The sequence below is a fragment of the Fusarium venenatum genome (genome assembly GCF_020744135.1).
Source record: "Fusarium venenatum strain MPI-CAGE-CH-0201 chromosome Unknown EDB82scaffold_1, whole genome shotgun sequence".
NCBI classification, from domain to species: domain Eukaryota; kingdom Fungi; phylum Ascomycota; class Sordariomycetes; order Hypocreales; family Nectriaceae; genus Fusarium; species Fusarium venenatum.
This window is the reverse complement of record NW_027072129.1, coordinates 8,496,762-8,524,050: the sequence shown is the minus strand read 5'-3', so window position 1 is coordinate 8,524,050 and position 27,289 is coordinate 8,496,762. Positions and strand designations below refer to the sequence as shown.

Sequence of the window (27,289 nt, the reverse complement as noted above, 5' to 3'; positions counted from 1 at the left end):
GTTCTTGCTAAAAGGATACAAGTTAGCAAATGGGATATGCAATGATAAAGCCCATAAGAGGGCTTACTCCATCTGATTTCAATCGGAGGTGCAAGTGGTGATGGTAAGAGAAGAGGAGAAAGAGAAGAGACAAGAGAAAGAATTCAGAAGTAGAATAAATAAACAATGGCTCCAGGCAGTAGCAGCTGGCAGTCCGGTTCTGCCACCTGCATGGCAGTGCCAACGAGTATTAGGGTGCAAACTGCCACAAAGTAGTAGAGCGACTCCTGAACACAAGTCTAAAGTTTGCACCTTCAAGAAACCCTTTGTGTACTCAAGGTCAATTGTTGCATGAAAGAGGGCCTCTTCTGTGTCTGGATGAAGACAGGTGTGCCTCCACTAAAGGTATTGATTGCCTTCATACATATTTAGTTGGTGAATATGACCAATTTTGCCCCCATTGATTGTCTGCAATAAGCTGGAAACTGCCTTCATGATTAAGACATCCCACAATAAGGTCCCATTCTGAAGACCGTTTTACAACATGGCTTTGATCATAGTGCGGACGATATCACTTGCCCCAGTGTTTGCTTCTTCTAGAATGCTCCTTGTTTTCCCTCTCGAACCAAAGTTTGAAGAGTGTTATCTGAAAGAGATTGGTCAGTTCTAAGCTTGGCAAAACTCGATTCGGAAGATATAGATAGCAAGAGAGGGTAAGTAGACGGAGGGAAATAAGGGGCATTGCAGCGCAAATGACTTACTCAGATGCGCATCATCATGATTGCCGATGTTGAATCCTTTGTAACGAAAGGTCAAATTATTCTTCATGGTGGAGAGATTGATTTGAAAGCATTCGAGCGATATGGAGCCATTTTCACCAGACCACAAAAACAGGGTTTCAGGTCTTTGGGACGACCTTCGGTGACGATTGTGAGAAACACTTGGGCGCCATGCTCAGCCTACTTCTTGATGATATGGTGTGCAGAACAAACGACAACAGCTTTGCTGTGAGGAAAGATGCGGTCCTGTCTGTGTGCGTCATAATTGTTGATAGCCTTGGAATTGTAGCAGTCAGATCTCTGTCCAGTTCAACGAGTTCATGGTTGGCTCCTTTGCCACTCTTATCTTTCCAAGAACGCAAATATCCCTCATTCATAGTTAAGGGTGATACCGAGGAACACATGCGCACCAGCACGGCGGGCTAGGCCATTCGTCTCTGAAGGGGTGTATCTGATCAATTTACCAACTGCAGTATGGGTTTCAAGAAGCCAGCGCTTGCGCAATACAGGATGTTTAAGAGCGTCTAACCTTGATGCCCATCCAGTGAAAACGCCGTCAACAAACCCAGCTGTCGATAGCATCATCAATAAAGGTGGACAAGTCGGCTTCATCGACATGTCTCTATGACATTACCAAAGGGCAAGACTTCTATCTTGTTTTTAAAGACAGTGGTCTTAAACTTAAAGCCGAGTCATCCTTCGAGTCTGGTCTTGCTCCCAACCCCAACAGCCTACACTTTCCCTATGGCAATGAGTAAGTTACTCCATAACATTGAAATTTGAACTCAATGCTGAAGAACCACCCAGCTGGCAGGTGTATGGATGTATTTGGGGGTAATGAGGGATAGATTCCCATCTTTATTCTTTCCAAAGACAGCGAGTCGCCGGTTCTGCTGTTTCAGGAAAGACTCAGACACTGTCGCTTGTCACCCTTCTTTACATGTAACGATTTGGCAAGTCTTATGGCATGGCGGCTACACACTTTGCCACCACCAACCTTGGCCGCCGCACCTACCAACTCGGTGTTATCATATCATCACTAAGAAGCAGCGCAAAGCCAATCCTCAATACAAGCGAACCATCCCTCTCGTAGTTCGTGGCTACGATGGTCGTACAGAAGCAAAGGGTGTTATTCATATCATATCATCAGAAAGGACGAGACTTCATCGTCCGTAACATACAAGCAGCGGCAAACCGACGTCATACGCTGGAACATGTCACTAGCTGAATGGTTTCTCAAGATCGTCCAATTTGCAGACTGGGGCTTACATGAGCTTAATGACCCAGTTCTCTTCAAGCTTCGTGAGGAGGTGCAAAATGAAGATGTGTACTCTGAGCTGCGACGCTTCATCACTTTCAAGACCTTCAAACGTCCCACTGAGACCTCTACTGATGTCACTATTAACATCGACCCTCGATACGAGCAGGAGGCCCGGAATGAAGCCATCAAGCAGATTACGGCTATCCAAGAGGGTATTCTCAAGACAGCCGGACTTATCTGTACCACGCCAATCGCCGGAGCCCGAAACCCGTACACGCAGCTTCATAAAACCGCTCGTGCGGTCATGACTGATGAAGCAGGAGCAATGAGTGTAAGTGAAGCTCGATGGTGATCGGCCCATATCTGCGCCCACTGATTATTGCTGGGGACGAGGGGCAGCCTTCACCTACAGTCATGCTCACAACTCGGAAATAAGGCGACAATTTCAGGAACGCCTTCTATCTTTTTTAGTCGAATCTCCATCCTCGGCTACTTCAGGCGAACGAGAATGTCTTATTTTGTTCTGTAGGGGGTGCTGGGGGTATCAGGCAGATTGATATATCTAAGCTTAGACTAAACCCTTAGATTATTTACATTTTGTACCCTAACGGTTGATACTAATGTCGTCTGGACGTGGCCCAGGCATATTTGTAAATTCAATTGTGTTTCCCAAATTGATATCCACAATGTAAGAAGTGCCTACTTAGATAAGAAAGGGAAGGAGACAGACTCATTTAGTATCTCTCACGTGTTCTGCTCTGATGCATGTCTCGCATCAAAGCAGGAGCACATGACTTTCCTGTCTCTGATTCGCTAGTCGCTGCTCAAGAAGGAAGGCGTGGCGGGTCATTCCTTCTGTTTCAACATTTAAGCGAGTCGGCATCGACGTTTCAATTTGACAACGGCCGGAGTTGTTTCTCGGCCCCACCATCGGAACGGGACACCGAGTGCTTAAATTTGATTTGGGTGGACAACAAGCCTCTCACGATGTCAACGGTTCTTAATATCTAGCAGAATTAAAAGTAAAATTTAAGTGATTATATGTCATCAGTCGTATTCTAGATGCTAGTTGTGCTTAGATGTGGCAACTGTAAAACACATAAAATCCATTGAAACCTCCAGTACCGGGTGAACTATAAGACTTGAGAGTTTGTTCCTGAATGTGTCTCTTGATGCTATCTCATTCTGTCCCTCCATCAGTCGTCCCGGGCTGACAATGACGAACGGCTATGTGAGATATTGCCCTTATATTATACCCCTGTCAATACGCCCGCACGTCCCACCTCAAATCTGGACGAACTAAGCACACTCCAAGTTAGAATATTGACAAATTAGGTGCTGACACTCAAAAAGGAAAGGCCAAGAGGAATCAGGTTTCTTTATCATGACAACTCTTGCGATAGTTTTGAATATCAGGACGAGTTGTACAATTGACTGATGCCTGTGTTCTGATGGAGGACATCTAGGTTTCTGTGAGACGACCTCCCAGGGTCACCTACAATAGTATAACAAGAAAACTGTGTATTGAATTGACAGTCGAAACTCTTATTGACTATTCGAGATATCTAAACTGCAAAAAGAAGCTAATTGGGCGCCTCAGCTTTAACATATTGTACCTTTTCACTTGGACGTGCATAAACACCAAAGGAAGCATCACGGAGGTTTTGGTAGCTCAACAACGAATTGACCCAACAATACTAGCTTCTCTCTGGCTCCCAACTTTCTATCGATAAACTTTTCGCCTCTCTCCTCCCACAAACATATTGGTAGACACTATACCCGTGATCTGGGCCTGCTAGCAACTCGTAGCGTTGACCCAGACTCAATTCAAGAGTTCGTTTTTCGGTGAGACCAGGGTCATTCATTGGTCAATGGCTTGCAAAAAGAGGGGAATTTTGAGAGATGCAACCAATCAATACCCTGGTTCTCACCGATTTGTTCATGAGGAGTGATGGTGTAAGTGAGCAAGTCCACCATGAGCCTCCTTTGAGGCCGAATTATAACTCTCTGGTGCCAGGACGTGTCTCTGAATCGCTCGAATCTTGCACGCAAGCATCAGGCACATTGGAACTTTTCACCTTATCGTCTTCTGACAAGTATTTGCTGCGTGCTTCAATTCGCCCAGCGCATGAGATCAAGGTTCCACCAAGATACCTCCTCGTGACTTACACCGAATACAGTACATTACATTACATTACATTGCAGTTCTCAAGATGGATAAAGGAGGTGTTTCTGCTTCTTTTTGGCCCAGGGACTTGTCCCAGATAGGTCAAGAAAACGCGCGTGTTTCCACCCTCGAGGGGCTGGAGTACGAGGAGTTCGATACATATTTTGACTACAACAAGCTCTACTCTGATTCCACTCAAACCCAGGAGCACTTAGCAGCTTCTAACCCCCTTCATTCAACCCACCGGGAACCTTCCCCGTTCGCCGTTGACTTTCAATACTTCTTTGATCACCTCTCAATTGGGAGAGACGAGGCCAGGTACTCAAATATGACCCCTGGCCTGAACCTGGACGATGGGATCACCACATCCGAGTCCATGGGTCAGACCCCACCGGGACTCGTCAGAGGTGGTAGTACCTCTCCTTCGTCTCCCTCGTCTCCCTCAGGCTCTCTCTCTTTCGACGGCGTAGACGATGTTCGTCGACGTCCTCGACACAGTCTTCGAGAGGTTCGGGCCCAGGATGATAAATGGACCTACCCTCAGGCCGTCTCCAGCAAGCATGTCCCAAGGGGATATGGGTATCCGCCTCAGGTTCATGTCCGCGAGTCGTCCTCTCGCCGCTCCAGCCACAGCAGCAAGACATACTCCCCTCCTTCATCGACCTCTGGTGTCAAGCGTCAGCGATCTGTGGAGAAGAGGTCCAGGCACCTCTCTGATCCTGACCAGACAGCCGACGTTCGCAAGAGTGGAGCATGCCTTCCCTGCCGTATCTCAAAGACTCGCGTAAGATAACCACCCAATGCCTATACAAGGTTGTTGTCCCTCTGAAGCATAAACTGAGCCAATCCAGTGTCAAGACTGTGGCGTCTGTCCCTTTTGCCGTAAGGCGTTCCCAGACGACGCACACCTTGTCTGTACCCGTAGGACCCCTGCGGTTGCTCCGCCTGTGATTCGTCACATAGCCGGTATGTCGAACAACCCCCCTGGTTCCCCAATATCCCATGTGAGACATGTACACTGAGACATATCGCTTCCAGATGTTTGGTCCCCCGACCCTGCCGAGGAGAGGCGTGTGGTCGACAACGAGCCTCGTTTTCCCACCGCCAAGCCCAAAGACATCCTCATCTACTTTGCTCGCGATGCAGAGTCTCCTTACCTTCGTGCCTCTGTCCAGGCCTATCATTCCAAGTACGGTGTTGATGAGAGCCCAAGGAACGCTGCTTTCGAACGCGACAGATTCCCCAGCTATGCAGAGCTCCAGCGTTGGGTCGAGGCCCAAATCAGGCGCGAACGTAGCTCCAGATTCGAACATGCAGTGCAAAACTTTTTGCTCTCATATTACGAAGAGGGCCAGGGACTTCCAAAGGTAAAACTCGCAACCCATCCTTACTCGCCCTTACAGTGTGCAGTATGACTAACATGCGGGTAGCACAACCTCGTCTCCAAAGTTCACACTATGAACTGCTTCTTCAGGATCTGGAAAGCTCCACGCTTCACCTGCTGCAGCTCGTCCAATAAGATTTCTCAGGTTCCCTTCACTGTCCAGGCTGAGTTGAGACGCATTGCATGGAACGCACTTGTGTCCCACGAGCATGACATCCTCAAGCTACTTGAGGATGTTTTGGCTCAACAAGATTCGCTCAAAGCTCAAGAGAAGATGGCAGTATGGGCAAGCTTATGGCAACTCATGTTGATGTACAGAGACTTGATCGTTGCTCACGATGGATATTTCTCTCGAAACCCCAGTGCTAAGCAAGATCAAAATACCGGTAAGGCATTCCGAAACATTGTTCCAGCCTTGTTACTAACGAATGTCAGTTGGCGCCTTTGAGAACCTGCACAACAACTTCTTCCCTTTGATTGCTATGTTTTACCATTGCCAATTCAAGACTCCCAAGAGGATGGAAATGTCTATGGATTGGCTCAAGGACTACCCTTCTCATGCACGACACAGCTCCAAGCTCCGACAGGTCTCCCAGGATATGATGGATGCTAAGAGGGAATTCTGTAAGTATACGCTACCTCGTTCACGCTGGATACACTGCTGACTTACTGCCAGATGAGAGAGTTCAGCGATCGACGCACAAGGTCGATGAGCGACTATGCACCTTCGTGGTCAACCACGAAATGAAGAAGATTTCGACAAAGAGACGCCCTCGAAGTAGCACCAAGAACAAGGGCGCATGATGTTGCCAAGTCATCGCAACCATCACGTCCAGTCATTACAGGAAAGTGATTTGCACAACAGAAAATGAGAAACCAGTAAAAAAAACATATGGAAAAGCAACAAAACAAAACAAAAAAGGGTTTAAATAGTCTGTTTTTTTTTATGATGATAACGAACACAACGACGTTCGCTGTAATAGGAATGCCGGATCTGGATCAAAGCAAAAGCATGGATGTATTTGGGAGCGCATCATGACAGCAGGCTCACTTGGGCAGTGATCTTGAATCTTGGCTTCTTTCCCCCGTTCTTTTTAGCTGTTTTCTCCACTCTATCAGCGAGGTCTTCTAGACTGACACCCGCTATGTTGGCGGAGGCGACTCCGATCGTTAATACGATTCTGTCTTTCTTGTCATCTGCTTTCTTGAGATGTGCTCGTATGCTGTATGACTGTTAGGTAACATGATCTTGGTGGGACAGTAGCAGGTGAACACTTACCTGATGGCATTCTTGACCTCATCTGCAGTCCTCGGGGCGATCGGTAGAACCATTGCCAGAAGCCCAGCTATAGCACCAACGTATGAAGCCCAGAAAGAGGCGTCATCATGCTGGCTCGCGAGAAGTGCACAGAGGCTTTGGTGAAGTTGAGAGTCTGGGCCGTTCAGGTGACCACCCCATCTAGCCGAGGTTGAAATCGCCAAAAGGGCTCTTCCAGTGTGTGAGAGGCCGGGAGCTTCGGCGTCTCGGGTGACTGCATGATGCAGTGCGAATGATGAGTTAATATCCGTGTCATGCCCCTGGCGAGTCCAAATATCTCGTGCAAAAAGAACATCCAAGCCAGGGATTAGAACATTTGGCACAGCAGAGAGGTCTGCCCCTTGAGGTATTGCGTCTTTCAGCGTCTTCACTACGGTTTCGAACACAGGCTTCTCTTCCATCGTAACACTGGCAAGAACATTGAGGGGGTTGGACTCTCGCACTGCGACAGGAAGCTTCATCATAAGAGCACCCTGTCGGTTCGAGCCACCGCAGAATGTGACGTTTCCAATATTGGGCACTGTGGCAAGTAAAGCCTCAATGACAGTAGCAATTGCGGGAAACTGCTGACGGCGGCGCTTTGAAAGTCCGAATATGCGATCGTCATTTTCTTCATTGATGCGACGCATGTGTCTCACTTGACAGAACAGGGTCCCTGGAGCCGTATAACCATTAGTAAAAGGAATTGGATAGGGGCTCACTGGATCTTGGTGCATAAGCATGCTGCCATAACCGCGAAAGCCACCGCCACACATGTAAACGTTCACACGGGAGCCCTTGCCGTGAGAGGCTTTGATGGCTTCAAGCGCAGGGAACCGGGAGCATAGATTTGCGTATGCCTGTTGCATACCGACCTGGAGCTTGGAGATCTCAGAGGCTTGGACATCGGCTGGTTGCTCGTGCAGCACGCGGATCAATCTTGCAGCTCCAAACGGCAGACTCACACCAGCCCGGGCGGCGTCTATCTCGTAGTTGGGCTTGCTGGTATCAACCCACGTCATCTGCACGCTGCCGCCCCCGAGATCCAGGAACAGTGCGCCACCTTCAACGCCGACGAGACCGCTTCGTGAGCCCATGACAGCACCAAAAAGGGTTTCTACAGCAGGCTCCAGGATGCTCACTTTAAGACCATTAGTTACAGAAGCGATAGCATCAAGCATTTCGGCCGCATTGTCAGCACGACGCATGGCCTCTGTGGCTAGGATGGTAATATGCCTTGCGGGTACTCCATGCCGCACAGCAAGCTGATGGAAACGCTCCAGGGTCTCGGAGACAGCAGCGATAGTTTCAGGCAGAAACACTAGACCTCTTGAGGTGGCCTTGAGTGCATCAAACAGTGAGATAGCAGCTCGAGTTGCATAGATTGGGCGAAGAAGACGTGTAAATGGGGGCGCCAAAGAGGTGATTGAGAATCGAATGCCATTGCTGGAGAACAATTAGATAATGAAGCGCAGCATTTCGGTTTTTGTGTGAAGGTATATATACCTTCCCATATCAACTATGGCATATAGTTGGCTTTCACCTTGAGGGTTCCATGGCGTAAGAGTCTGCGACAGATTGTCGAGAGTGACAATGTCGGGCGCATTTGAGGCCATGGCCAGTCTTTGCAGTGAGGTAGTTTGATGCTTGGGGACAGAAGATGAAGCACGTCTGTAGTATATGAGGAGCCTGCAGCATAGATGATGCAGCATGCGTGTGCTGTGTAAGTTACTCTCTACTTGAGAATGAATCCAATAGGTGAGTTAACTTATTAAGGTAAGTTTGGTTGGGCTGGCAGAAGAAGCTTGGCGGGTATCCTCATGACTGCGGGGTTTAGTATTATCGGGTCCCGTCTCCACTCCCCGTGACGGCGCCGTATTACCCGGGACAGTTACTGTTCTTGTCTCGAATTGATAGCAGTAACCGTAGAAGCTCAGGAGTACAATTATTCTTGGCTCAGTGATACGGCTGAATATGATTGCTTCCCAACGTGCTACAATACTGATACATCTAATGATACAACACCTGTATTTGATAGAATAGCCTGAGGCATCTTGTTGATCATTGTTTACATTGGAGGTAACTACTTTGCATTCATAATTCAGTAACGAAATTCATGCTATAATCTAATGAAATTGTGATACGTGACGAGCCCATATAATCTATGCCGTCAAGATACAGATAAGAGCTCAGTGGAATCAAGAGGTAGTAAAGAGCCCTCGTAGATGATACAATTTCTTCTGCAGGTTTTCTAGTCATCTCATGAACCGCTCAGTACAGTCAGTTGCTGGTGGTCTGTCTAGTGATGTACTGACTTACCGTTGTATGAGATATGAAGAAAAAAGGCTACGACAGAAACTACAACATTGACGGCAAACAATAGGATAAGATAGGACTGATCAATATAACCTAAATAGTACTAGCGTTCTGTACAAAACCGTTGTCGTCCCTTACACTGGAAGCGGGTAGGCATCTTCATGCGATACATGGCATACTCAATTGGGCTTATTGTGGCACGTCAGATCTACCTAATTTCTGTATGGCCAAGTAGTTTATCGGCATTCACTTCTCTTGAGTGTGATGTGTTTCGTAGGTCCGACCGGAAATGACATCAGCATCAGTTAGGTTGTTCATGGAATATTGGCAGCTCAAGTCATCCCAGTATCTAAGCTTATCTTTTTGGGGCGATGCGGTCATACAGTATCAGAGCTTAGCTATACCACTATAGTAGGGTAGGAACGATGAAATCAGCACATAGGCAGTTAGCGAAAACACAGTGTTCCATCCACTTCCTTTCTAGGCCGAATCTTTAACACACTCTGACTTTTGATTCGATAAGTCTTTGTGAGGAGTATTGGAAGAGCAGCCACCCTAGAGCCTGGACACACAATGCAGTTCACCCATTCCTATTAAACTGGATAAAATCCCCATGCTTTGGCAGACGACATGCATACCTGCTGCATATCTAAACCAATTACGGGACAGGATACCTACATAGTCACTGTACATCATGCGTGTTCTCGTCTTGATTCTCTGGGAAAGTAGTACAGGACTGAGATAGATTGAATGGTATGATTCCAGCATATGAAACCTTTCCATAACTGACAAGAAGAGACCTTTTCTGATTGGTCCAGTCATTATGACGCGTTGAACGCGATTTGTTTTTCGCGTCTGTCTACCAGCCACCTTCCTTGTTTTTTTATTTATTTTCTAAATGTTAGTTTTAGGTAGGAGGTACCTAGCTTCTTTCCAAGGTTTCCACCGAGAGGCCCAAAACATGGTTCTGGGAAGGAGCTACCCAGCTGAATGAAGGTGAGGCCAGTCTACACCTTTTTAACGTGGAACATAGAACCGGAAGTCACAATGGGGTTGTGGGTTTATTTCCATGGATGTTTTGAGTTGTTTACATGTACATGCCCTCTAGCGATAGCGTGCTCTGTACAGTAGCGTCATGCTGACCCAGTCCTCCAATCATTGTTTGCCCCTCATTCACTCGTGTCACTCCAACTTACTTTATTGACTATTTTCTACATAAAGAGTATTCAAACAAATAACAAACCAGAACCAACCCCCATTCCAGGATCAACAAAATGCATGCGAGTGCGGGCAGGCGTCCGGTTGTGCTATGCTATACCTCTCCCTTGCGCTACACTATGCTACTCTTGCTCTAGGTTCTCCTCTCTGTGCTGTCTCTCATTCTTGCCGCCGGCCTGCAGCTTCGACCCGGGGCTTCGACAGGGGTCGAAACGTGCTGGCTTTGAATCTTGTGCGAGCTGTCTCCTCGTTGGAGCGTCACATCATGCTGCTATCTTTTAGCTCTCGAAGCATACACCCCCTCGTCTTTCGCTCCCATCCAAGCATTCATCGTCGACTTTCTCTTTGCAGATGCACACGCTGGCCACAATAAGTGGTGCCCAACTTCAGCTTTTAGCCAACGGGGAGCTTGGAAAGTCTGGGTTATTTGTGTCTCACCAAAAGGCTCGGTTTTTTTTTTAATATCATAACAAACAAACATGACTTGGAGCGCGTTTCGACAAACGTCGGTTCCATGCTCGTCATCAATCAATACCATACTCTGTCCTTTGAAGAATCCAATATCAATTTCAATTCTTTCAAACGAGACAAATTTTCATTGCCTCTGATTGTTCCATGTGTGACAGATACTCGGCTATTATTCACGTTTGTCGACCTATCTGCAACCTCTCCCATCACACCCAAGAGGCTAGCCATACGCCGCATCTCTATGCGAGGTCCCGAGCAAGTCTCAGTCAATACTGGACCAAAGGCCGGCCGCCTGGAGCTGACCGCCCTGACCCAGAGCAAAGGAAATATACTTGAATACCAAACGCACCTAGCCACTGCTCATCATTCACAAAAAGCCTACGACAATTAATGGGGAAGATCCATCCAAGCAAACGAGCACCACAACTTACAATACTGCGCACAGCACGTTTTTTCCTGCCTACGTACCTACAATAGTGAGGTACGCAGGGTCTCAGTCGGTTGTTCTCTTGTGCCATTCCATCACATGGTCTCGATCACCTTAGGATCATCAATCCCCTTCTAAAGACCTATCACAGTTATTTCTTTGGCCAGGGTCCCTGCTCATTATCGCACAACGTGCCCTCGTTACCCACTGACCGCTGCTTGACCTATTCCTTGTCACAGAGGCTGCCGGGGTTGATTTAGACAAGGGCTTCGCACTAGCACGTCGCTTGTTGGGGTTTACTACGCTGCTAAAGTGCTCACCATCGTCAAGGGATTTACCTAGTGGACCTTGAGAAGCTCGTGAGAGCCGTACAGGTCAAGACACGATCAAAATACAGCACAGCGTGTCGGATAGCATTACGTTACATCGTGGCCTACTCTGGTACGAGTCCCGCAACTTTGTTCCCTGCTTCGACCTTGCTGAGGCAGCGTTGAAGAAACACGACAACCTCGAAGCCAGTCGGCATCCAGCCAACAAGCATCTGTACAGCTGGACTGCCAGGTACTGTACCTACCTCGACTGCAGCGTTCGCGCCACCCGCTGTTCGCTGTCGACCCACATCCATGATCTTGACCAGTGTCCTTGTCACATTTCTCTGCCCTGGCTGAGACTAGACACCAAACGGAAGAGACGTACTGGACCTAGCGAGCCGCCCGTCCATTCCCAGCTGCCCTGCTCCCCACTCACCTCCCGGTTGAGCAACTTGGCTTGCCCGTTCATACATAGCGCACACTCCCGCCCACCACACCCACGTTAACTTGGTCGCTTCTCCCTCCTCCTCCTCACCTTTACCTTTCCCCATTACAGTCGCTCGTTTGCGCCCAATCCACCCTTCGCCTTTTTGTGGTTATTGTGCTTTGCGCCGTCTGTCGGTCGCGCAAGCTCAGCCTGCTCGCTACTTGTCCATTCGAATATTATCAATTGCGAAAGCGCGTCGAACGAGACCTTGCCCGCTGTTATTGGTTTGCGATCGAAAGTCCACAAATCCCGCGGTGGTGATAACAACAACAAAACGGCCAATACTTCGCAGATGACGAAAACAATTTTGACGACGACTCTCAACCGATAGTCATTTTTCTTGACCACTTATCTGCATTCTACATACCGAGCTCAGCACGCACTTGGATCTTTGCCGAATTTCCTTGCCTGCGCACAATCCCCGCGATAGTATCGCTAGGCGCACAAAACAAACAGTCAAATCGCACATCGTCGCGCTTGCGCACTTGGCCTGACTCTGAACTCCGCGATAGTCAAACTTACCGATCGAAGTCGCCCATAACTCTTATCGAGGATTTTCCACTAAACGCCTCTCGACTTTCATATTACGCCCCGACCAGATCTAAGACACTACTGTCGCATTCCGAAACATCTGTGTCGACTCATTTTGCGCTCGACTCGCTCCCGGTTTCCGAGTCTTTTATCTTCTACGAGTATTTATACTGGGACCTCAGACTATACGCGACTTGAAAGCGCATTCACGTTTGTTGTGATTCGCCATGTCGCACATTCAATCGCTAGCGGCCCCTTGGTCGAGAAGCGCACGTCGTGAAGATATTCCCAGAACACCAGAGCCTAATTTGAATAGCGAAACTCTCCCACCATCGCCACCCCGCCCCCGTTTTCGAATCAAGAGGAGAAACGCATCAAACCTTAATGCGCCAACTGAGCAGTTTCTCGCGTCAGTCGCTGCCGCAGACATCCCTATTCCCAGCATCGAGGAGCCTCGCGTACTTGATGAAGAGATGACAGAAACACTTTACCCTATTTCGCACTTGAACGAGTTGACGGGGATGCCTTTTACACCACATGATGCCCCCGATCGCATGTTTTCGCCCCCCAAAACTCCTGCTCCCAATGCCTTGCCGACTCTGTCCCCAAAGCAGTACCCAAACTGGTCCATCGACTCTACTCTTAGTAGCCTCGACTCCAGTCCTGATTATGAGTCCAGCCGGCCGTCAACTGCTCATTCGACCCACACAAGCGCTTCTTTGTTAAGCTACTTTTCTATCAGCTCAGAAGATTTGAGCCAGTATGCCAGCCCGGAAAACGAGAAGGCAGATATCCCAGATGACGTATCAACTGCCGACGACAACAGTAAAACCTTGAAGCCAGCCAAGAAGGAGGTCTCAAGAGAAACAATACGAAGAGCGCCCTGGACGAAGTCTATGAACCAGCACTTGTGGTCTACATATATGATGTATCTGCAAGATCCGAAAGTCACACCTTTCCGTATTGGCAAGAGCGGTATTCCTCCTCATGGAGTCTGCCTACGCGTTGCTCGCGAGTCAAGAAGGAGCTGGAAAGGATCCAAGGCTCAGGGAAAAGTTGACATCGGAAGTGGCAGCATTACTCCCACACAAGGAGCTGCCGGTCCGTACGTTCAGTGGCCGCACACCTGCGCAGCTACCCGAGCCCAACTTCGAGAACTTTGCAAGATGGATGCCAGGTCTAAGACGCGAGGCTCCCAGTACAAAGCACCTAGCCCAGCCCCATTTAAGAAATCTGCGGTTCGCTATCGGAACCGTCGTACTGTACCGGCGCGCTCCCCATCCGTCTTCTCTGGTCAAGATATGGCCATCTCGTTGGCAGTTAGCACATCGGACTCTATGCAATTACATGGCCCTCTAGCCCAATTGACCAACTCGAAATCTGAACCTCGAAACGATGAACTTTCATTGCCACCACCAAACAATGAGACATTGGAGCCGCCAGAGTTGGCTCGCCCTCAACTGGCGTCTCCTTTTGGAGCTCGAAGCTATGGGCCTAGCTCATCAAGCTCGCTACCCTCAAGTTTTGTTGTGGATTCAAAGCTACAGAGACAAACTCACACTGGCGGCCCGCGCCGTGGCTTGATGTCACCGGTCCGACTTACACGAAGCCGATCAACCCACAAGCGTCGACCCAACCATTTGGAGACCCGGAAGATTAAGCGACCCAGTCTCGGTTCCGACCTGTGGGTTGACCCGGCCTCGCTTATCGATCTGTCAGCCACTCAGGATCAATTTACGCCTCAAACTGAGCCTGAGATCAACGCTGACGTCGTTGTCCCACGCAAGAACCTTCAGCAGCTATTCGAAGCTTCACAACACCCACCTGCTGAACAGCAGACACTAGCACCCCCAATCACAGAGATGCCCCCTCGACTAGGCTCCCCTTTCGCGCTTGGAGGATCTAGCTTTTCTTTCCCGAACCGCCTGTCGCATGGGACCGTGCCTGATCCCGATGCTAATCGCCGGCCCTTTGCTACAGTTCAACAATCGAGCGAAAGCAACACTGGGGTTACCCGCGCTTCGTTAGCAAGCCGACTGGCCTACATTGACGAAAGGCTTAAGGATTTCCGCCGTCGAGATAAACCACGCCGACGATCCGAGTCACCACTCTAACCCCGCACAGCCGATTCCCCCCTTGTACATTTGCCAGCCTTTATGTCGCTTGACGAGTTTTATGAGTCCACGGACACACACTGCACTTTTTGGTCGAATCCTATGATGGGACCACGACCCATTGTTTACATGATGCATCTAGACGGCAGTTGTCTATCTGGCGATAGTGTTTATCTCCATGATCCTCTCCGACTTTTACGCTTTGCTTTACTTTTCTTATAAGTGGGAAACACCCACATTTGCTCGATCGCGTTTGCTCATACGCGTTTCGACTCGACACTCACTCGACAACAAATATGTCAATTTTCTTTCGATCCTATCTTTTGATGAGAGAAAGGGTTTTCCTTTCTCTTTTTTCTTTGTCAATAACTCATGATGATATGATGGAACGAACAGCACGCAGGCTAAACAGAGCCTTACGTTTGCCGTGTTTTTACTTTTGGAGTTGAGTGATGAGAGACATGATGTACTAGCTTGCGAGCTGGACCATGGTGAGGTACCAGCTCGGACGAATGGCATGATGGAACTTAATATCCATAGAACGAGCAATGATCTGAATGATAAAAAACAAATTTTATAAAATCGAGTCCGTTCTACGTAAATTACTTTCACATTCTAGTTGGTACTAGAAAGTTGGCTTCTAAACCAGGGTACAAAATGAACAGCCTAAGAAGTCGTCTAAGTAGCATAAAGTCTGAACTAAGAACAATAGCTTAAACTGACCTACTAATTTCGCCTCCTGTACTTCCAGCGGGCGAATTTTCTGATACACTGAGGATATTGTACATGCACGCGATGTGTGCAAGATGAGGTTTATGTAAAAGAGTCCATGGTCTTTGATTGTGTATCTTGACAGGTTTACTCTTTGTAATGTACATTAAATACTAATTTACAGAGAATATTATCATGTTATGAGACTCGCTTGTCTGTCAGCTCTCTCCGGGAGAACCAAGTAATTTGTAGATAGGGAAAGAAAATATGTAGGAAAACCGGTAGAACAACCAGTATCGTCGACTGACGAAGGCCCATGTCACGGACATGAGGCGTTTACGTTAAAAGGGCCCTGAACCTCCCAACGCCAAGCGTCATTGATGTGCTCAACAGGAAAGGGATGTTGATCTGAGTTCTCCACTGTGTTTTGTTTCAGGGGAGATACTCAGACACCATTCCTGGAGTCACACTCGGCATGTTTTATACCGACAGGGTGATGATGATGATGATGATGATGATGATGATGATGATGATGATGATCCAAGTTGATCAAAGGTCACCACCGCCCCCTTGTCGGATTGACCTTTCAGTTACTGTTTTTGGAGAAATTCGTTCTCCCTTCATGTTTTAAGCGTACTTGAGATCGACCTCACATGCTTGATCGCCTTCGAAATTTCGTCATCATCGTCCTCTTCGATATCCGAGTCTGCTGGCCCGGAGAAGAGCGGCCTGGGGACAACGTCACGATACTTCCGGTTGGGAGCAGATAATCCGTTAGACTCTGGACTTCGCTCTTTGGATTGCCGACGAACACGGTAGTGTTTTGTTGAGCCAGACTCATGAGGGCATCGGCGCTCGCCGACACTTGAGCGATGTGAGTGAAAGGAGCATTGGCGGAAACCAAAGGCACGCTCATCATTACGAAGACGGTTGGCTGGAATGCGCAGTTGTGGGTTCTTGAAGCGAATGTCGAGCCCGGAAAGTCGCATCTTCTCCATATGGATATCGTAGTCAGTAGCAAATTCTGGGAGCTGTTCAAGCAGATCACTGAATCGAGTGGGTTCTGATGTTGCAGATTCTTCTTGAGGGTCAAATGTCAGACGCGGTCCGCCAGTGAAAGAGAATGCAACCATGGCAACAGCCCATCGCCGAAGTCGAATAGCGGCAAGGTCTTCGCATTCGGTATAAAGGAATCTGATGAGTCCCGAGGGAACATCCCAGTCGCAGCGGAGGTAGAGATCCTGGATGGCGTCCATGGCAAGGTCTTGAAGGCGGTAGAGACCAAGGCGAGATGCAAAGAGATGTAGCCGAATCAGACACCAATGGATATCCTGACAGGCCTCAGAGCCTACATCATGAGCATTTGAGATCATCTCCTCGAGGTGTGGACGAAAGCGGAGGCCGAGGTGAACCCAATCGACAAAGAGGCTGAACATGGAAGATGATTCGCGGGGAAGCCATAGTGAGATGGATTTTGAACTTGATGGGTCTCCGAAGCGCTCGGCAAAGAATGGCGAGGTAGCGCAAATCAACCGCTTGTTGACCTTGAAGCGGTGTTGCTTAGGGCCAATGAGCAATATTGCCATTGGCTCTGATGGAGGTTGTGAATGCGCAGGCGATGGCATTGGCGAAGAGATAGTTGACTTTTGCGATGAACTGAGATTTAGACGGCTATGGCTGTCTATGAAACGGCCAAAGCTGGAGGGACTGAAGAGAGGAGCCATGATCGTCGCAGACGTTCCTGGGCAGAGTTGATAATAGGGTATAAGAGTTTCAGTAGAGGACGAGACCCAAGAAGAAACAAAAACAGAAAGAGAAAGAGGGTGTTGAGGGAGTAGAAACAAATATAAAACTAAACCAGACTATGCGCGGAAAGAGAGGTGCTGGGCCGGCCAGTTGTGAGCAAAACAAACCAAGAGGAGAAGTTGAAACTGAAGAGCCGTCAGCTGGAGTGGCTCATGGGAGGATTATCAACCCGTCTGGGGAGAAGAGAAAGACGTTCTCTGACAGTTCTCGCTTGAGCCCCTGGCAGAAAGCGCAAGGATGTCAAAAGTCGGCCAATGATAGCGCCACCAGCAGCACCAAAGTTGGCTGTTAGCGAGTTTCAAGGCGATCATTTGGGCACGTCCTAGCCTTGTAGCTTCTAGCGTTCCAGGCCTCCTGGTGGCGATAGCTCAAAGACCCTTGGCCCAGTTTCAAAAGGTTGGATCCAAAACGGGCCCCTCCCCTGGTTGCGGATAATCCATCCACTCAGAATGAAGGCCCTTGCATCACCATCGACGCTTGTCACACTTGCGCACCGACCGCATCTGCATCTGCGCAGCGCTTCCGGCCGTCATAGGTCGGAGTTCCTGACCTCCGCACCCGCTTAGGCGCCTGGCTAGCCAGTTGAATGACGAGATAGGGATGAGAAGGGAAAGACTCCTGAAGGAGGCGAACGTGGATCGACTTTTGTTTGCTTGCGGTAACCTCGCGTGGCCATCTGCTAACCCTATCTTGTTCCTGCGTCGAATCGTATCGGACAATCGGAAGTCTTGGCCTTGCTCGACAAGGTTGAACCGGAAATTCTTTGAGAAGCGCGCCCCACGAAAGGGTCAATGGCCGACATAGGAGGAAATGAGGATCCATGAGATGCGCTGGTTATCATGAGTAAGGTGATACAGCACCGTCACGATACGAGAACAACCAGATTTAGAACAAAGACGAGATGTAAAAATAAGAACATTATATCATTTGTTTCTAAAAAGAAACCCTTCTTTGCTTCTTTGACTGTTTCGAACAAGGCTTTTGTTACCGTAGAGTATGAACGGTTCAAGAAGGCCATACTGGAAAAACCTCCACTAAACATACCCTTGTCGTTCTCTTTACACCAGACCGGAACAGGGAGCCTCCTCCTTCCCGCTCACGTTTTTATTTTTATTTTTACAAAAGGCAGGTGAGTTAGTTTATTAGTTGGCGGTTGCAGATGGCACGAGCTTGAAGCCTGTTATGTCTGCCTCTTCCTCCCAACTGAAACACCAATCGCATGTTGAGATGTTGATACTTAAACCTTAAGATGATATCATGACTGCAAACAGATATTTGGATGTTCATGGGCCCATATACAAATACTCTACGGTTAATGTGTACCTATTCTATCAGTTATCTATCGACCATGAAACAGTTATGGTCTTAACATGGCCGAGCGGCAGGAAACTTTGATAAATCAAACGCCTTTAATTTTCCACGCCATGTGGCACTACCCTCATGTTTCAACATTCGTCACGCGTTGAAGACCTTGGAAAATGATTACGCCTGTTATGTTGATGTGATACTCATTGAGTCCAAGCTAACGCCCCATCTACCTTGGTGCTGAGATGCGCCGTGAGATGAATGCACCCGAAGCTGTCGGGTGATGAACTGCGATGATTTCAAGTGAGTATGTTGAGCTGGGCCCGGATCAAACTCCAAAAACCTAGTTTTCACGGCAGCACCTCTGCTTCAAACCGTTTCACTTTTCTTATCTTGCCCCGTTGATTTTCCCATCAATAGCCAGGTTCCAATCGACCTGCTTCTTGTTTACCGATCCCCATCAACACCTTAATTTAACTCCTTTTCCCCATGCATGCTCCAAACCTGGTGCCTTGATGCTTCCATGCTTCAATATACGGGGTATCAAATCAAGCAAACCCAAACGCCGTTCCCATGCTTATTAATTCGCGAGATTAGTCAAGAGTGGCCGGAATATCACCATCGTCGTCGCTGTCACTGTCGCTGTCTGAATCAGAGTCGTCATCGTCAAGTGACATGGGATCGTCGTGAGTCCCTCTCACAGCTGCCCCAGCCCGGTTTGAAGGCCAGGATGGTCTGGGAGCAGATGACTTCTGGGGCGTGTACCGTGGCTGGGGCGGATACAGATGCGCTGTAGGATCAGTAAGCTCTGCAGTCGCTTGTGATCCAGATAAACCACCACCCATCTCCGCCCTGGAGACTCTCTTCTGTGGGCGCTCTTGGTTGCCATTTGTTCCAATTGCTGATGGGGCCGCTTCCATATCATCGGTCCGAGGCCTTTTCTTCGGATGAGATTCGCGGTCAACAACAGGAGTTCCATTTGTCGGCGTTCCCCCGCCTCTTGGACTGTGGAAAAGTCTGGCCTCCTCGGCCTCGATCTCGTCTCGAGTGCGTCTTTCGCGCAGACGAATGCCAAACTTCTTACGGGTCGTGCTTTGTTTTGTGTTGTAAGAATTCTTCAGGCTCGCCAGGCGCTTTTGTCTCTCCGGTTCGGCGAGATGCTGCGCCTCCCTCATGAGGCCTCCGTATTTCTCTTCAGCATCCTTCATGATGGCGCTGAATTCTCTGTGCTGGTCGGGTGTAAGATGCGCATACGGATCGCGCTGAGGAGTGCTGGATGACTGAGTTGGCGTGGCCAAAGCTGCATGATGCTCAGTTGATGGTGCTTTTGCTTGAGCTCGAGGAGTCATCAATGAATGAGCAGCACGGTAATGTGTCTTTTCTCCATGTGTACGGAAGTACTCAATTAGATTGAGCATTTTCTGGCGAATCTCTTGATTATGCTCTCCACAGACCTCAGACTTCTCGTGGTACAGTAACCCGCCGCTGCTGCCGAACCTGCACCCACAAAGGAGGCATATGTCTCTTCCCGCCTGGTCGGTCGGACGAATCTTGTAGCAAGCGCCCTTCTTCTTATGCTATCTCTTGTTAGAAAGAAAATCACGAATCTGTCTAGACGAACTTACGTAACTAAGGGCCGTCGAGGAGGCACACGGCCAGCCACAATTGCACCACACGAGTTCCTTCGGACCCATAGGAAGGTCGGAAGGCGACGAAACCTTTGCGGGTGGTGCTCGGGTGGGAGGGTGTGCCATCGGCGGCTGAGGCTGAGGCTGAGGTTGCTGTAGCTGCTGTGAAGGAATGACTTGAGGTTGGTAGTGCCGCACATGCAATGTTTCATTTGCGGGAGGCATTGTAGATGGCGTGAGTACCGAGTCCATAGATGGAATAACTTGCTCATCATGCTCCCGGACAATGTCCCGGAGATTGTAGCCTAGACGCTCAGCGCGCGCCAAGGCGTTAACAAGTTGCCGTGCTGATATTGTCTCAAGGCGCCTAGCAAGAATTCTGTCGAGGAACTGCGGACCGGCACGAGCAAGAATCGAGTCCGCCAACTCGTCAACGTCAGAAGGGCTGAGATGGCCCACAAGCTCGTGCTTTGCTTTCTGAACAAGATTAGCACCAAAATCCTCGACAGCCTTGCCAATGGTCTCAGAAGATGCTTGGTGCATGGTTGCATTCAGCTGACAGGGATGGTTAGTAACGTGAAGACATGAGGTAAAGAGTCAACTTACCAAAAAAGCAATATGGTACTGAGAACCCATAATGGACTTTTCCCATCTGTCACGAATGGCTTGTCGAACGACTGTCGCAGGTACCCTGTCAACCAAAGCAATCAAGGCCTGGTAGTCATTCAAGAATTCCTTAGTAGGCTGATTGCGCTGTGCTTCTGGTGACAAGTGTGCCCGCAACGGAGTTTGTGCATCATTTCCATTCTGCATTGCGTGCGGTTGCGAAGGTCTCTGATACGATGTGCCAGGCTGCATGGGTGATGAACGGTGCTGTCCAGGTGGCATGGAAGAACGCGATTGTGCTTGCGAAGCACTGGGTGCTTGCCTCTGGGTCGTTGCGTAGTTGGGCAACGGTACCGGGGTTTGCGAAGATACATATGTATGCGAAGGTTGCGCAGGACTGTTTGCGCCATTCATTGCGCCAGGTCCAGCGTTTGCCGCAATGTTCCTTTTCCGAGATTCCTCCGAGATCATCCTAGCAAAGGGGTCGCGCTGCTCTTTTGACGTTCCGGAATTTTGAAAGGATGCAACAAGTTTATCCAGAGCTGGCGTTGATGGTGATGTCGATAGATCAGGTATCATCATCGATTGTGGCTAATGGAAAAATAAAATGCTTCCCTGATGACCAGGGTATTGGGCAAAGAAGAAATAAAAAGGGGAGATGGATGACAAGCCGAGCAGAAGCGGGCGGCAAGTAAGTGAGTGAGTGCTCTCACGGTCGCATGAAATTCGCCGCGCCTCCCCTTCTCGATACCTTCAAGACGCGTTCAGGCACTTGCTTGCACGCTAGTGGGCTGAGCAGGTTAGTAGGTGCTCCGTTGTTCAAGATGCGTCAAGGTAGCTATTAGATTTATAAAAAACTACTAGCGTGTAAACTACACTAGCGCAGCCTGCAGTTAGTACTATCTATCTAATTAGTGCGGATGCCTTGAATCTGAGGCCTTATTAGCTTAGAAGTTAAAAGGCTACCTTTTAATTTTAGGTAATAAAAGTATTAAAAAACCTGCTTGTTAATATTAATAAATTCTATCTTACCCCTCTTTTATAAAAAATATAAATTAATAGCGGTAATAAGTAATGCATCTATTAATACATTTTAGAGTCCAGACAAACTACTATACTCTATCAGTTGCATTAAGTCTATCCAAATAAGTTGTCCAGATAACATACGTATTCTGGAAAGCATCTTATAAACTCCTTTTCAACGTGCACAGACGCAAGCTATTAATGACACATTCTTTGTCAGCCTAATAAGCTTCTACACTTGGCATAGCTAATAGCATGTAAAATATAACTAGGCCTTTTTTGCGCACGTACACGGACTAAGTTTGTCATAACTCTTTGTTTAATTCATACTTGGTATCTTGTTCCATACTCCACAGTAGCTGTCAAAAACCCACCCGTACTTCAAAGTGTCATGAAGCCCTAAACGCCTTATCATAACAGTAAGCGTTAGCCGTGAAGCTCAATTTCCATCGAGTAGCCCTTTAAGTAAATATGTCGTGTGTCCTTTCCACCTCTTTTGTTTGCGTTGATCTTTTAATAAGGTTCGCCAATCGCCGCCAGCAACGTCTTCCTGTAGTCGCCCGAAGTTTCACCATAAATGCGCTTGCCGAGACTCTTGCCATAACGTTGCTGGTAGGCGCCCTTTACATTGTTCAAGGTGTTGCGATCCCAGTGACAGCGGATGGTTCGAGATACGAGAAGATGATCCTTTGTTCCCATGCCGGCCATTGAGTCCTCGAGCAGCTTGGCTGCATGCATGTACTTGTCTGTGGCGTTGCGTAATTGGAAGAGGAGAGCGTCTTCCATGTGGCCAGAGAATTCCTGCTTCTACATTAGAAGAATGACTCGATTGAGGGACGAGATATGACTTACGCTCTTGATAACCTTTTCGAGGTCCTTGTTGAACTTTTGCTTGTAGGTGTGTGCGATGGCACGGATTTGGTTATCGTTTCTTGTGCTCATAATACTGCACACAAGAATCTCGTCCGTACCCATCTTGCCTTCGGTGGCTTTATAGATTTGCATGACATCGTCTTCGACTTGTCGGGGGTCGACTGGTGCGGAGTCCTCGGCTCTTGTAGCACCAAGAACAATCATGAAGTGTCGCTCAGTCTTCATGCTCAAATCGCCCTTGACTATATCCTCGAGCTTGTCATGGAAAGTGTGGTAGTACGCGCTCTTAATGGCCTTGAGATCCGCATTTGACCGCCCGAGTAGAACGTCGTTTAGAACAATTTCCTTTGTTCCAGGGCCAGACATGGCATCGTGTAGAGCGTGAACGTCAGACAGGAGCGGGCCACGGGCTAGTGAGACCAAAGCCTTCTCAAACCACGAACTAGTCTCACTCTGAATATCGGCAATTAGGCTGCGACGGTGCTTGCGCTCGTATGCTTGTCGAATTGTGTCAATCTGCAGAGGATCCTTGTTTGCAAGAATGGCGATCAATGCCTTCTCATCAGTTCCAAAACCCTTCATGGCCTTTCGCAGGCCGTCAGCGTCAGGTTCGCCGTTCCATTGAATGATCTGAGGTGGTCCGTAGCCCATCGAGGGAGGAGTAGGCTGAACTGGTGGTGCGCCATACTGCTGAGGAGGAGGCGCGCCGTACTGTCCCGGTGGAGGACCTGGCGGCGCAGGAGAGTGGTGGCCGTACGGCTGCTGCTGAGGAGGGGGAGCTCCATAATGGCCTTGCGGAGGTCCAGGAGGTGCGCCGTAGTGTTGTGGAGGAGGTTGTTGCTGGTAGCCACCGTAAGGTTGTTGAGGTGGAGGAGGTCCGCCATGAGGAGGGTAGTGACCCTGCGGTTGCTGATATCCGCCTTGCTGGGGAGGATACTGCCCCGGAGGAGGTTGTTGATAACCGCCATATGGCTGTTGTTGAGGGGGATATTGACCATAACCTTGGGGCGGCGGCGGTTCTAGAGGCGTTCAAGTCAGATCTGTTGTCGCAAAGTGTATATATGGGTACTTACGGCCGTAGGGGGCACCATAACCTTGGTAAGACATAGCGTTGGAACTGCTTGTATGTGTATCTGAGTGTGTTTGTAATATGTGATGCGATTTCAATGTTCTACTGCGGGGTGATGTCAGGGAAACGAATTGGCTATTATAAGCGGAGTAGGTAGATGGTAGGAAACTAGAAAGCTGAGCCCAAAGTGGCACTCGGGTCTCTCTTATTAATACCTTAACTCCGACACAGGATAAGACCTGATTTCCTTGGGGCTTAAAGAAGAGACGCGCCTGCAGTACTCAGCCTTGGAGGCGCTGCGCTGCACTACATTAATGATGGATGGCGATCCAAGTGGGCTGAGGCGGAGCATCAGCAACAGCCAAGTCCGAAGGATCGAATGGAAACGTCATTTGCACCACACAAAAGCTCTTAATAAGTCTTTGCCCCCGGTTTTCAATAGCCTTATGAGGGGCACTTTTAATTAACGTCTGGTCAATGCTGCCGAGACTCGCTCGCTCATCTGCCATGCAGGACACGAACATGCAGACATGCAAGCATTAGGATGACAGGACAGTAGAAGCAGAAACAAGAATGCCTGACCCCGCTTCTGCAACAGGGAAACCCAGGCTCTAGATAATGGATGCGGAGTTATTTCTAGTCAAGTATTCCCAGTAGAATGGCAACCAGTCGAGGCTGAGTGTTGACATTGCGTGGGGAAACAAGAAGCTTGCCAAGCTTGCGAGTCGTCATCGCATTCATCACACGCTTAGAAGGAAACTCAGTGGTCACGAGTCGTTTTCTGTTTGTTCAGCCCAGCTCTGTTTCTAGGGTGGCATTTAGTTATTAGACTTTTGAAGTTAATGGATTAGAAACTAGAAACTTATTAATCTCTTATATGTATATCTTTCATAGCAATGTGTATAATGAGATAATACTTAACATTTTAATACTTTAATGTTAATAATCATCTCAAGAAATGGTTATGATCTCATAGAATCAATTATTCCCAAAAGTCTACTCATTGAGAACCTTGATTCTTAGAGGTTACCGCGTTTGGACAGACCCAGCAGCCATACTGTGATGTATCAAGCGCCACTTCACAGCCACAGACACGCAAGTCGACTTCATCATTTCTATCTCAAAAAGGGCACGACAAAAGGGATGTAGAGTAAGGGAAACGAACAAACCGGAGTAGACTCCGGCAGTCGCACTAGCAATGACAGCCTCTACTTATTGATCTCCAATCCGGAGAGCCGCTCCCTCACATGCTTTCGCAACTCACGGATGCTACCAAGATTAAGATCGGGCCATCGCTGAATACTCAACCAATCAGAGGTCTTCCTTAGCCGTAGCGGGTGGTTGGTGAACCTCGCTCGCTACAACTCGCCTGGTCCGTCAACGTTCGAGCCCCTAAAAGCCCCCGATTGTTCCTGGATGTTAGTGCGCCCCAACCACCACAAATTCACGTATTAGGCATTTGGTTCCTACCTCCTAAGCAGGGAGTACAGAGTTCACCAGCCATCTCATTTGTAATGGAACAACTGCCTCCCAATAAAACTGGATTTTCCCTTAACAAGTGGCCAGGCTGTTCTGTCTCTTGCTCTCACTCTTTATCTCGTGAATCAGTAATTGTCTTGTTTTTCATTCTCATCAGCGACCTACAGTAAAGCGCACTTGCGAATCGCTCTCTATCAATGGTCACTTGTTAGTTACCAGTGCCAGCAGCTGCAAGCACATAAAAACAGAACCACGACCAGGCACATCCATTCTTTTACTCTTCACAGCAGTTTCTCAACCCCCTTCTCTGGATCGGAGAAACAAAAACACAAACAAAACATCTCTAGCAAAATAGCCTCGTTAAGATGCGCGGATACATCCCCCTTCTTCTGGCTCTTTCTGCCTCTTGCACAACCGTTGCTGCGCTTCCCAAGCCCAGAATGCAACTTCGCGACAGTGCAAGCAAGCCGAAATACTCAGTTGTTCCTCTGGAGCCTGGCAATGATGATCCCTCCTCAGATGGCACTGGAGGCGAAGATGGAAATGGCGGCAGCGGCAGCGGTGGTGAAGATGAGAATGGAGGTGACGTCGTGACAGTCATCCAAACAGTGGTTCAGACACGAAAACCCGTCACTCAGGTCATCACGCAAACAGGGAAGCCTAGCATCATTACAGTGCCTGGAAAGACTATCACCAGGGCTGTTCCCACTACTGTTTCCATCATCAACCTGGACGACCAGCCAGTTGTCACCCAGACAGTCACTATTTCTCATCCCAGCGCGTCCACGTCCAAAAAGTCAGGAAAGCCAACAGCCACAAAGGAGCCAGAAACTGCCGAAAGTCAAGCAGTGACGACAGCCCAGGAACCATCCGATTCTTTGACCTCTGCTGCTGCTCCGGGTGTGACCTCCCAGCCTCAGCCCAATCCCCAACCACAACCTCAACCTCAGCCCGAGCCGGAGCCAGAACCATCCACTATTCAAATCATCCAAACACCGTCTACACCTGAGACCCAATCTGTCATCATTCAAACAGTCACCGTAACTCAGACATCTTCAACAAGCGAAAGCTGGTTGGCGACTCAAGTCCCAGAGAGCACTGCAGCTCCTTCTTCAGACTCCCCAGTGGCACCTATCCCACCTCAAGAAACCTTTGTCCCCAACCCTACCAGTAACGAGGATGAATCCTGGTCTTCTATCACGACACCCTACGAGCCCCCAGTCGTGCCCACGACCCTTCTCACATCTTGCATCACTACCACAACTACCTCAGACTACCAACACGTCACCCCTGAGCCAGCCCCTTCTTTGAAGACACACGATGATGGAGCATGGCATACTACGTACCCGGCCTGGAACGGCAATGATCTGGCCATGTGATTTTACACATATTGCAGAGGAGGATAAACTTTGAGTTTCTAATGAGGGATACATGTTCGCGAGAAGGAAGAAAGAAGAAAGGTACACAAAGCATTATAGCGAAAGTCATTAGGCACGGCATGACATGGCATTCCGAAATCCCCCTTTTGTTTTAGAGACCGGGCGCAGGACATATAGACCAAGCAAGCGATGGAGGCGACGGACCAAGCGCTGGACGTATTGCCATATGTAATGAGTAATAATCAATCAATTCACATGAATCTCCTTATTTTCAGGCTACTGGTGAACAAAGCGCGAGGCTTAGATGTTTTTTTATTTATTTAATTAAATGAGACCCTGCTTTAATGATATCAACTTGACATAAAATATGACAATTCGTTAGAGTGTAGTAGTTTTGACTATTAAAATGATATATCACACATTAACTTGTAGAAGAAGTGGCGTCAACAAAGCAGCCCAGTTTTGCTAATGTAGTTTGATACAGGCACAAACAAAGACTCATGCAGCCACGAGAGAACAATACCCACGTTTTGATAGATGATATTAGAAAAAGGATATCCAGAGAGTGCCGCCACGAGTGGTATCTCGAGATAAATACCTGGCACTTCCATGAGAGTAAATGCTCAACTCAGTATTCATTTCGTTCTCATGAACTGTAAGCCTGGTGCAAG

At 48.5% G+C, this 27,289-nt stretch overlaps 8 protein-coding genes across 8 annotated transcripts; 3 read left to right on the top strand and 5 right to left on the bottom strand.

Moving 5' to 3' along the window:
* Positions 1-1,972: 1,972 nt before the first annotated feature.
* EDB82DRAFT_521561 (uncharacterized protein) lies at positions 1,973-6,374 on the top strand (the record flags this gene model as incomplete). The annotated part of the gene is made up of 7 exons (XM_025727667.2): positions 1,973-2,350; positions 4,200-4,970; positions 5,038-5,152; positions 5,225-5,553; positions 5,617-5,956; positions 6,006-6,194; positions 6,247-6,374. 7 exons carry the CDS (start codon positions 1,973-1,975, stop codon positions 6,372-6,374), a joined length of 2,250 nt encoding a protein of 749 aa, XP_025588448.2.
* On the bottom strand, positions 6,157-8,648 carry EDB82DRAFT_490629 (Ppx/GppA phosphatase family-domain-containing protein). The gene is made up of 4 exons (XM_025727678.2): positions 8,374-8,648; positions 6,850-8,313; positions 6,241-6,793; positions 6,157-6,179 (listed from the first exon to the last, which is right to left on the bottom strand). The coding sequence occupies exons 1-3, from the start codon at positions 8,577-8,579 to the stop codon at positions 6,604-6,606; spliced, it is 1,860 nt and encodes a 619-aa protein (XP_025588449.2). The 5' UTR covers positions 8,580-8,648; the 3' UTR covers positions 6,157-6,179; positions 6,241-6,603.
* Positions 8,649-12,157: 3,509 nt separating this feature from the next.
* On the bottom strand, positions 12,158-12,633 carry EDB82DRAFT_472281 (uncharacterized protein; the record flags this gene model as incomplete). The annotated part of the gene is made up of 3 exons (XM_065607974.1): positions 12,158-12,411; positions 12,462-12,529; positions 12,617-12,633. The coding sequence occupies 3 exons, from the start codon at positions 12,631-12,633 to the stop codon at positions 12,158-12,160; spliced, it is 339 nt and encodes a 112-aa protein (XP_065465825.1).
* A 219-nt stretch (positions 12,634-12,852) lies between these two features.
* Positions 12,853-14,739, top strand: EDB82DRAFT_422669 (uncharacterized protein; the record flags this gene model as incomplete). The annotated part of the gene is made up of 1 exon (XM_025727700.2): positions 12,853-14,739. The coding sequence occupies one exon, from the start codon at positions 12,853-12,855 to the stop codon at positions 14,737-14,739; it is 1,887 nt and encodes a 628-aa protein (XP_025588451.1).
* Positions 14,740-15,843: 1,104 nt separating this feature from the next.
* Positions 15,844-17,455, bottom strand: EDB82DRAFT_89294 (uncharacterized protein). Its single transcript, XM_025727711.2, has one exon. It carries the CDS (start codon positions 17,172-17,174, stop codon positions 16,071-16,073), a length of 1,104 nt encoding a protein of 367 aa, XP_025588452.2. The 5' UTR covers positions 17,175-17,455; the 3' UTR covers positions 15,844-16,070.
* A 1,699-nt stretch (positions 17,456-19,154) lies between these two features.
* EDB82DRAFT_521557 (uncharacterized protein) lies at positions 19,155-21,209 on the bottom strand (the record flags this gene model as incomplete). Its single annotated transcript, XM_025727722.2, has 3 exons — positions 19,155-20,138; positions 20,187-20,744; positions 20,796-21,209. The coding sequence occupies 3 exons, from the start codon at positions 21,207-21,209 to the stop codon at positions 19,155-19,157; spliced, it is 1,956 nt and encodes a 651-aa protein (XP_025588453.2).
* Positions 21,210-22,331: 1,122 nt separating this feature from the next.
* Positions 22,332-23,798, bottom strand: EDB82DRAFT_521556 (uncharacterized protein; the record flags this gene model as incomplete). Its single annotated transcript, XM_065609084.1, has 3 exons — positions 22,332-22,619; positions 22,671-23,710; positions 23,765-23,798. 3 exons carry the CDS (start codon positions 23,796-23,798, stop codon positions 22,332-22,334), a joined length of 1,362 nt encoding a protein of 453 aa, XP_065465824.1.
* Positions 23,799-25,604: 1,806 nt separating this feature from the next.
* Positions 25,605-26,618, top strand: EDB82DRAFT_521555 (uncharacterized protein; the record flags this gene model as incomplete). The annotated part of the gene is made up of 1 exon (XM_025727744.2): positions 25,605-26,618. One exon carries the CDS (start codon positions 25,605-25,607, stop codon positions 26,616-26,618), a length of 1,014 nt encoding a protein of 337 aa, XP_025588455.2.
* Positions 26,619-27,289: the final 671 nt, after the last annotated feature.